At 41.9% G+C, this 10002-nt stretch overlaps 1 protein-coding gene across 2 annotated transcripts; it reads right to left on the reverse strand.

Moving 5' to 3' along the window:
• Window positions 1-3250: 3250 nt before the first annotated feature.
• On the reverse strand, window positions 3251-7002 carry LOC144710220 (putative E3 ubiquitin-protein ligase XBOS34). Of its 2 annotated transcripts, none has more exons than XM_078583927.1 (9): window positions 6681-6998; window positions 6459-6573; window positions 5914-5994; window positions 5694-5782; window positions 5359-5432; window positions 5196-5277; window positions 4983-5085; window positions 4815-4894; window positions 3251-3869 (listed from the first exon to the last, which is right to left on the reverse strand). In XM_078583927.1, exons 1-9 carry the CDS (start codon window positions 6780-6782, stop codon window positions 3435-3437), a joined length of 1161 nt encoding a protein of 386 aa, XP_078440053.1. In that variant the 5' UTR covers window positions 6783-6998; the 3' UTR covers window positions 3251-3434. The 2 variants fall into 2 exon arrangements, with proteins under 2 accessions (XP_078440053.1, XP_078440054.1); XM_078583928.1 differs by lacking the exon at window positions 3251-3869 and adding an exon at window positions 3900-4281 and having other exon boundaries at window positions 6681-7002.
• Between the last annotated feature and the right edge of the window lie 3000 nt (window positions 7003-10002).

Raw genomic sequence — 10002 nt, forward strand, 5'->3', positions numbered from 1 at the left:
CACACCTTTTCTATGCCTGATGTGATCGGGACAGAATAACGACGACGATAGAGGTAGAGCGGGGCTTGTCAACGAGAAGGAGGACATCTGACGTGCTGAGGATCGTGTGGATACATCTAGAGGCTGCACATTTGATTAGCTTGACTTGGCTTGCTCTAGGATCCAAGAAATCATGGAAGCGATTCGAGCCAAGGTGCTTCGTTTCATGTTTTTAATGATGCCATTTTAATTCTGTTCAAGTTTCGACCTGCGGAATTTTTCAATTTCTTCATCCAGATCTAGGCCTTTAGAACCCAACAATACCTCCATTCAAAAACACTGATTTCAGATCCAAATGATGCATCTCCAAACCTCCTTAAGCAGTTATGCTTTTTAGAACTCTAATGGTATCCATTCCAGCTACTTGAACATATACTTCTTCAAATCAATTCCAATAAGTTGTACATATCCTTTTGCAACTAACCTGGCTTTGTGCCTCAGTATCCCGCCACATGGACTTCTCTTTCTTTTGAAGATCCATTTCAGACCTATAGGTTTACAGCCCTTTTTCAAGAGCACCAGACTCCATGTCTGGTTTCTTTCAATCAATTCAATCTCTTCCTCCATTGCCTTTCTCCATACTTTCTCCTTTTATGCTTCTTGAAATGTAAAAGGCTCTTCTATGGAAACAAGCTACAAAATCTCAGGTGGGAGATCGATTCTTTGTGAATCTATGTAGACTTGTTCGAGGTCCCTATACCTCTTAGGTGTAGCTTTCAATCGCAGTATCTCGTGGTTCTTTAGTAGGCTCTAATATTGGGGTGTTCTCTTTGGCCTGATCATCAAAAGAATTGTGAACATAAACATAGTTTACAGTCTTTGGATTACCTCTTCTGTTCAAGGTTGTCAGACTTTCTCAGTGCCAACAACTTCCTTCTTCAAAAGTTACATCTCTGCTGATATGTATCTCTCCAGATTTTTTTATCATAACATCTATATGCTTTTGATCCCAACTCATAACCAACAAATACTATTGGTTTACTTCTATTCAACTCTAAATCAACTACTTAGCTATGGCAGGAAAGGTTTGGGCCTTTAAATTTTCAGTCTTTAAAGTCTTTATCCGATCTACAGCTTGTAGAAGGCACACCTAACGTTGGGTACCCTGATCATCTATGTCCAAGTTGTGTAGCTGGAAAACACATAAGATCTTCATGTAAAACAGTGTCTAAGTTCAGAGCTGATACATGGTGATCTGTGTGGACACATTACTCCATCTACCTGTGGAGGTAAGAAGTATTTTTTTCCTTTTAGTTTATGATTTCTCACAATTGATGTGGGTTTCATTTCCAAAAGAAAAATTTGATGCCTTAGGTACATTTAAAATTTTTAAGAGCATTGTTGAAGTTGAGAAGAATATGAAGATTTTAAATTTCAGAACTGACTGAGGAGAATAATTCCTGTTTGGAGAATTCATGGCCTATTATGACCAGAATGGTAGTAATAGATAATTGACTACACCATACTCCCCTCAGTAGAATGGAGTAGTAGAGAGAAAAATCATAACTATCATGTCCATGGTAAGGTGTATGCTCAAAGGTAAAATGCTTCCACGTGAGTTGTGGGGAGAAACTGTAAACACGGTTGTGTATCTACCGAATAGATCACCACCAAAAAGCTTTGGTGGAGCTACACCATACCAGGTCTGGATTGGATCAAAGCCTCGGATATGCCACTTATGAATCTTTGGATGCCTGGTCCCTGTCAAGATTCTTGGTGAATGGCAAAAGAAACTTGATATCCAGGCATTTTAGTGTGTTCAGCTTCAACAGCTACACACATCTTCTTAAATTCTTCACCTTAGCTAGTAAGTTCCCATGTCTATCATAGATCACCAGGCTTCCAACTTTGATCACCGTTCTGCAACCCTGCTCATCTAGCTGCCCAAGATTCAAAATATCTGATTTCAATTTTGGAATGTAAAGAACATTTCCCAGAGTCATGGTTCCACCATCTTGACATTGCAGAATGATGCTCCCTTTTCCTTGAACTTTGACTCTAGATCCATCACCAAACTGCAATGTTCATGAATCAGGCTCTATTAAGTCATGAAACATCTCCTTACTTCCATTCATGTGACTGCTGGCACCAATGTCTCCTTACCGCAGTTTATCTTTAAAAAAGTGCTTGTTAATGCCTCATAGCAAGACATCATCATCTTCTTCCTTGATCGGCATTAGAAGAGCTGACTCATTCTTCTCCTCTCTGTCAGCAAGATTTGTCATTCGTCTGATCTGCATTCAAAAGCAAAATGTCCATACATCCCACAGTTATAACATTTTAATCTTGACTTATATCGTGCTTTTTCTTCTTCTTTGGTTCCATGACCTCCTGCAGATCTTCCACGACCATGTCCTCTTCCATGGCCTCGTTCTCTTCAACGTCCACTATGTGCTTCAGCTTCAGCTTTTTTATTTGATTTTCCAAGGGCATGCGCCAAGAGGACCAGTTCTTCTCTTCTTGTGTGACGATCTCTAGGTTCTCTTTATGGATTCTTAATGGCCCAACAACTTGTTCAAAGGTCAAAGATTCCATATGTATCTCTTTATAGAGGAGACTACAGAGTCAAACTTGGCTGGTGTTGCACACATGAGCTTAGCAACCACGTCCCCTTCATCCAGCTTATTTCTCAAGGCTTGCATCTGATCACCACCCAGGAGAGCTTTCCAGCGAATTCTGATAATGGTTCATCTTCACCCATGACCAGCAACTCAAATTCCCGTTTGAGAGATTCTACCCTTGCCTTCTTGACATGGTCAGCTCCAAGGCTCATGTTTCTTAGAGCTTCCTACGTATCTCTCGCAGTCTTTTTGTTATCTAATTGAGCAAGGATATCATCGGTAAGCGTACCTTGAAGAACTGATAGAGCTTTTAGATCCTTTTTCCTTTCCACTATAGCACTGCTTATGGCATCCAGAAACACCTCCATCTTCATTGACCAAAGAGGACAGTTTGTATTCGTCAAAATCGGGAATGAGATCGGCGTTTACTACTCTGTCACCGCACTTCCAGTTCTGACGGCAATGGCTTCCTGATCCACGAAGGACTCGAATGCAGGCTGCGAAGAGTTATGCGCTTTCCTCGGCATCTTCCCAAGCTTTCTTGATCTTCACCGTGGCTCTGATACCAACTGATAGAAAGAACGCGAGAAGAGAACGCAAGAAGTCTTTCTCGCTCACTCAGAAAGATGGAAAAACGGAAGAAACAAACGTGAAACAAAAACGAAGAAAAATACTGTTCTTGTAATGATCTTTCTTCTAGATTACTTCCATCACACACTACTAGACTGGCAGATGTTTGCAATATTATCATCAAACACAAGGTTCTTTTGATTAAGTTGAGTGTCCCTTCCCCTATTCTTCATCTGTTCTATCTCCTGCATCCCCAATTCTTCATCAAACTGTATAGATCTTCAATAATCGCTCGATTGGGGCACGACAGACAGGGCATCCGAAACCCTTCCTTTTGACCTCGCTTAAACACTCCATGCACGCCGCCACGTGACCGCAAGGGACGCAAGCTGCCTCAACTGCGCGGTCCACACAGACAACACAAGATGGTTTCTCTTCACTCGTACCGGCGTCTTCCGCGACTCTCACCCTTGCTGGTGATGAGCTCTCTCGGAGATGTGCTACAGGCGTGGCCGAGTTCTCATCTCCTCCCATCTCAATGCAGACTTCGGACAGTGGAATCCCTTCCTCTATGGCCGATTGAATAGAAGCGGCGATGGCCTTGGCGATGTCACCCCTTTGCCAAGAAGACGAATGGGCCTTCATAATAGATGGCGATGAGATTGGCGTTCCGATCATCTCAAACGGGGGAGCGTTAGGCTGAACACGGAAGATAAATTCTGGTTATCTAGTAGAAAAAAATATCAACATATACCAACCACGGGTCGTGGACAGATAACAGACAACTGTTTCGCTTAGGGGGAATATTACGAAACAGCATGAACTTGCAAATTTGTCAGCCAGGCAGCATAAACTTTCAGATCAAAAAATAGCATGCACCAATAAGAAGTCGCCAAGTGGCGTCTTCTTATTTTTTTTGTCAGCGATGGTCAAGTGCTGACGTGGTAGCCAGGTGGCTTCCACCGTGGTAGCCAGGTGGACTCCACGGTGGCATCCACATCTCTGGCCGCCGACGCCGCCCGTCTTCGGCCGCCAACGCCGCCCGTCTTCGGCCGCCGATGCCGCCCATCTCCGGCCGCCGATGCCGCCTGTCTCCAGCCGCCGCCCGTTTCTGGGAATATCGATAACGATATCGAAAACTGATAGTGGGGAATATCGATATCGATAACGGTAGAGGGTAAGAGAGAGAGAGATGGATGGTACATGTAATGTAACATGTAACATGGAGAGAGAGATAAAGATAGAGAGATAGAGAGAGAGATAGAAAGAGAGATGGATAGATAGATAGATAGAGAGAGAGAGAGATAAAGACGCGCGGCGTTGGCGACGGCCGGAGACGGGCGGCGGCGGCGGCGGCGGTGGCCGGAGACGTCGGCGTCGGCGGCCGGAGATGTGGATGCCACCGTGGAGTCCACCTGGCTACCACGGTGGAAGCCACCTGGCTACCACGTCAGCAGTTGACCATCGCTGATAAAAAAAATAAGAAGACGCCACTTGGCGTCTTCCTATTGGTGCGTGCTATTTTTTGAACATGTCTGAAAGTTTATGCTGCCTGGCTGACAAATTTGCAAGTTCATGCTGTTTTGTAGTATTCCCCCTTTCGCTTATCATTCTGTTCCTTCCTAACAAAGGCAAGAGAGTTACCGTTGCTGGATTCGTGTCGTAGAGAAGACTTAATTTGGTCCGATCTTCAGGACAAGTGGAAAGAAGCTTCAGCTCGGCACCTAGTCATGAGAAGAAACAGATGGTAACTTGCTAAGGAATAAACGTTATAACCAAGACAAACGAGAGGAGACATCGGAAGCAGCTCACCGGAGCTATTGTGAGTGAAAATCAGTTCAGCGTTCGGTCCCCTGAAATCAGCTCTTCTGAAAGTGAACCTCTCGCGGCTAACGACCCGGAGGGGCCTGGATGACTGCTTATACAATAGTAAAGCCCATCATTGTGTCATACAATATAAGTAGGTAGATGTATCGTACTTCAAAAATAGAGTTATTGGATTCTGATAAATTACAGTCAGTTCACCTGTTTGTCGGAATAAAGAGCGATATTCAGACCTGCTGCTCCGCTGGATAGAGAATTGTCGCGGGGGATGACTACGGCCCATCTGCCAGTATGAAATATTAAGGCCCAAAATCGCACGAACCAATTCAATAGTCAACTGACTCTAGCATACGTTTTCCCTTACTCGACGCTTGAGGAGGGTGAACCGTAAAGCGTGGCGTTCACCAGTAACCAGCCGGAAAAAAAACAGATATTATCCTGTAACAAAGCACGTCGAAAATACTTCAGCTGATAGGTTAAAAATATCTACCTATTCGGGAACTTCTGTCACGATGCGTTTATCTGCACCTGAGAAAAGGCGAAATCGAGGACTAAAAACTATACGGGACACCCGAATCAATTGATAAATTTAAATAAACTAGCTATGAATAGTATTTGCCGCCCTCGTAAGTTAAGTTATTCTTAAACTTGGTACCTATTTCTGTCTTCTTAAAATAAGGAAAAGTTTCGTTTCAATACCTCAATTGCGCGGACGATGTTCGTGTGGCCTCCTGTTCGAGCGACATCAAGAGAATTACGGCCCAAGCAATCCTTATAAAGGGGGTTCGCTTGAATAAAGGCGGCCGATCATAGTTTAGTTCTCAGAGAGCGAATCAAGGATACATATGTAGAAAAGAAAAACTAATTCAATATGGGGTTAACCACAAGTTTCAGGCTAAGCCGCAGAAAGGCTGATTACCTCCGTGCGATAAGAGAAGGATTGCAGTCTGCTCAACGCCTCGTCCAGCTGCTCTGTTAAGAGCAGTCCCAACCTGTGACCCTGGCACCAGAATTAATAATTCATTTTCGATGGCTTATGGTACAGCCGAGACTTGAAAGAGAAAACAATAAAACAAAGAGAGCAACGAAAGAAAAAAGAGAGAAGTAAAGAGATCGAGAGAGACGGAGAACGAGGAAAGAAAAAAAGACAGAAGAGGAAATAAGAAATAAGCGGGGAGAACGACGAGAGAAAAAACTGAGACATAACGAGAGAGAGAATAAGATAAAGAAAAAGATGGATAGATAGATAGATAGATAGATAGATAGATAGATAGATAGATAGATAGATAGATAGATAGATAGATAGACAGACAGACAGAAAGACAGATAGATGGACAGAGAGACAGACAGACAGATAGATAGACAGATAGATAGATAGATTGATAGATATATAGATAGATAGATAGATAGATAGATAGAGAGATAGATTGATAGATAGATAGGTAGAGAGAGAGAGAGACCCACCTGGATGGTAAAAGTTCACGTCCGCGCCCATTTCGATCAGTAAAATGACAGCTCGAAGATAAAAAGACGCTGAGCACGCGAGAATTAGAGCCGTCTTCCCTGAGGGACTTATCCACTAGGTTCATATAATTAGCACCAATACATACCAGGGGATAAGAAATTACTCATTGAAGTATCACTTAATGAACGAGCTAGAACAGAATAAGGAGAATAATATCATACATTCAAGGAAGCTCCCTCGGCGCGGAGAGATCTGATCGCGTCGATATCGAGCTGGCGGACCGCTTCGTACAATTTTCTCTCTTTCGACTGCTTAGCCCCCATCTATGTTCACCGAGTCCTGAGCGTGGAGGAGGATGAGAGGGAACGAGAAAGAAAGATGCAGAAGGACCGGTCGACTAGAATAGAGATAAATTGGGAGAAATAAGGATATCGATACAGAGAGGGAACGAAGAAAAAGAAATGAAGAAGGGCTTAGAACAGTAAAACCGAAGTGACGATATCAAATTCTCGTTATATTGACGTTATCGTCTCGCCCATAGTTTACCCATCAATTCTTATATGGGGGGACATTTGTAACGCACCGCGTAGCCTGCTTTGACTTTGGGCGAGGTGAGCTCTTTCGCGGAAGCCTACATCCCCCGTGAAAGCGACTTTTCTGATTAATTTAAAAATCTCTTTTTCTTCTAGTATTTGATGGAAATCGAAGTCATTGGCTGTCTTTCATCGTCGTAACCCAATTGCTTCGTCTCTTCGTCTTCACCCCTGGTCTCCAGTTGTTTAGAGATGCGCAATGAAAAAGCCAAAGAAAATGAACAGTGAATTACTACATATGATTAACCTATTTTACATCACGCTGACATACATCCTATTTGAGGATCTTTGCGACAGAGGCACGAAGTTGTAATAAGCTAAATTGTACGCTTCCGGTTAGTAAACAGGGAGGCGTTTACCATACAGAATAAAATACATGAAAATATGCATATAATTTTACGTCGCCTTCCCGTTGTGAAACTCATCGCATGCAGCCAGTGCCACTTGCCGTAAGGTTGCGGGTTGCCACGTCATCTGCCTGTTTTAGCCTCCTTCGAGATGAGGGATGAGGTCGCATTATGTCGCCTTATTGATGCTTAACTCCCACCTACTGTTCTGACAATTATCACCCCGCGACAAGATCCTCTCCTATAAACAATAGGGCGATGTTTTACGGAGACCATATAAATGGTCGAATTCGCGATGTTGGCGAAATACCTGTTGGCCTAATATTTGACCGTCGACGAAGAAACTGACAGTTATCATTTTGGAAAGTAAAGATGAAGAGATGCAACTCATAGTATTTTCAGAACGTTTCTATCCCTTTCTCTATGATTTATTTGTAATGTTTCTTTATAAATTTGCTCTAAAGAGATGTAATTTGCCACTATAAACATGGGTGTAATGTGCGTGTTGTAAAGAAGTGAACTTTTTCCATCTCCCCTAACTCCCTTACTCTCTTGTTTCTTTTGGTCCCTGAGTAAAAACAAGAAGAGTGGCCTTTTTTCAAACAATTGTGATAAGCCTAAAAAGTGGTGTGATTATATGCCAATTTATTGTGTCATTAGAGTTTAGACTTATGCAAATAATTTGTAAAATTTTTCTTTATCAAATTATAAAAATAATAGGAGGACAAAAGGGTCTATCCACAGCAAGGCAACTATCTATAAAAATCTGAATTAATATCTTGATTAAAACTGAAGAAAGCATAGAATTATTTATATATAATTAGTTTTCATGATTTTTGAAATATAATAGGAATATATTAATATATTGGACTTTTAATATCTGTCAGGAGAATTCAGGACTGAAATGTATAACCACTCTTAAGGTACAACCAAAATCAAATTGCACAAACAATTGGATTGAATAGAGATTAAAATTGATGATGAATATGAGTAAATTGTTTGTGACATTTTAGGGAAAGATAAATTAGACATGGAATTAAACTCTAGAACAATTAAATCTATAAATAGAAATTGGGGAGAGTGACCTAGAGAGAGAAAGCGGAGAAATAGGGGAAAATGAGTTTTCAATGGAGTTTGAATTGGATCCGCAAAGCCTAGACACTAGATTAGCTTAGAAATTGGATAGATGATGTTTTGGTATTTTTATCGTCAACTAGAATGATACTCAGGACGCATTTGATGTGTCCTTCCTGTCCAACTAGGTTAGGGCTAGCTTCCTTGGTGTTTTTCTGTGGATTCCCAATGTTGTTTTGGTAATTGAACTATATGGATGGGAAGAGGTCAAAAGATAAACCTGCCCTCAAAATTTGGATGCAAGACGACAATTAGATCTCCAGATATCATGATTTCAAAATGACTTCATCTTAATCTGAACGCTCCTCGCGCACTAAAGGAAGAACAGTCATAAACCATTAATTAACTGAATGGAATATACCTAATTGGGTGACGGCAGATCTTGTGGATCGACGGCGGTGATGAGCGCCACGTATTTGCATGCGCGAAAAACATTTAATGATGCTGGCGAACATGTGATATGTTTTTGAATATTTTGTTGTTTTTGTTTTTTTTATTTTTTCATTTTCAAATTTTCCCCTACTACATCCAAACTGTCAAATCTTACGGCGTGGATGCTTCTATGGCTGATGTGGCCCCATACAACTCGCTTGATGTGTCAGAGGCGTCAATAGAGCTGTTGGGGTGCATTTTTGCACTACAGACCCCACACTCGGCCTCAGTGATGTGCTTGGCACGTCAGGCGGGGAGCTGTGGGGTCTGTCCAGCTCAGTGGCTAAATGCGTCAAGATAGTCGTTGGGGGTGCATTTTTTCACTTCGAATCCCACATTCTGCCTCGCTCACGTTTCTGGCACGTAAGCCATGGATCTGCGGGGTCCGTCTAGCTCAGCGGCTCGCATTGGATTGCAGGTCGCTCGATCTGTAACGAAAATGAGCAAGTTAAAACATGAAAATCAAGCTAAAAAACATTAAATTACATAGAATAAAATATACCTATTAATTCAAGAGAAGTAATTTAAGCCCATAATTGACGTGTATTTGGCCTACGAAATTATGAGATTTTCCAAAAATAAAATTTGAAAAGAAAAAACTGACCTAGAGGCTTTGATCCTTTGATTTGGGGCTAGAGTGCTCTTTTCTAGGCAATTTTGTAGTCTCTTTTCAAACCATTGGATTAAGAGCTTCCGAATTCAATGAAACAAAATTCAGCTCAATTGAATGTTTATAGCAAAAGTTATGACAAACTTGCAATTTTGGAGGAGAGAGAAACTCTGTCTGAGGAGGGAGAAAATATTGGCGCAAATGAGATGGGGGTTTTCGTTTACACATTAGTACTAATCGAATGACAGATTTGGGCTTGAATATCAACCATGCCCTTAGTCAATTGAGAGTCTCGCGCGGATGAGGAATTATACATATAGGGAAACCGATGATAGTAAAGGTTCCACAAGAGAGTTTGAGCACTACACGGTATCTTATATAGAACAAGGTGTAGCTTGGCACCCAATGGGCTGAAAACTTCACATAA

Source organism: Wolffia australiana, chromosome 12 (assembly GCF_029677425.1).
Source record: "Wolffia australiana isolate 7733 chromosome 12, ASM2967742v1".
In the NCBI taxonomy this organism is placed as follows: domain Eukaryota; kingdom Viridiplantae; phylum Streptophyta; class Magnoliopsida; order Alismatales; family Araceae; genus Wolffia; species Wolffia australiana.

Bases quoted from the DNA above. Each gene is read 5' to 3' on its own strand.
- LOC144710220 (XM_078583927.1), bottom strand. From the start codon at position 6,782: ATGGGGGCTAAGCAGTCGAAAGAGAGAAAATTGTACGAAGCGGTCCGC. The intron at 5,995-6,458 runs GTGGGTCTCTCT...TTCTGGTGCCAG, and splicing joins CGTGAACTTTTACCATCCAG to GGTCACAGGTTGGGACTGCT. The intron at 4,895-4,982 runs GTGAGCTGCTTC...TCTCATGACTAG, and splicing joins TTTCACTCACAATAGCTCCG to GTGCCGAGCTGAAGCTTCTT.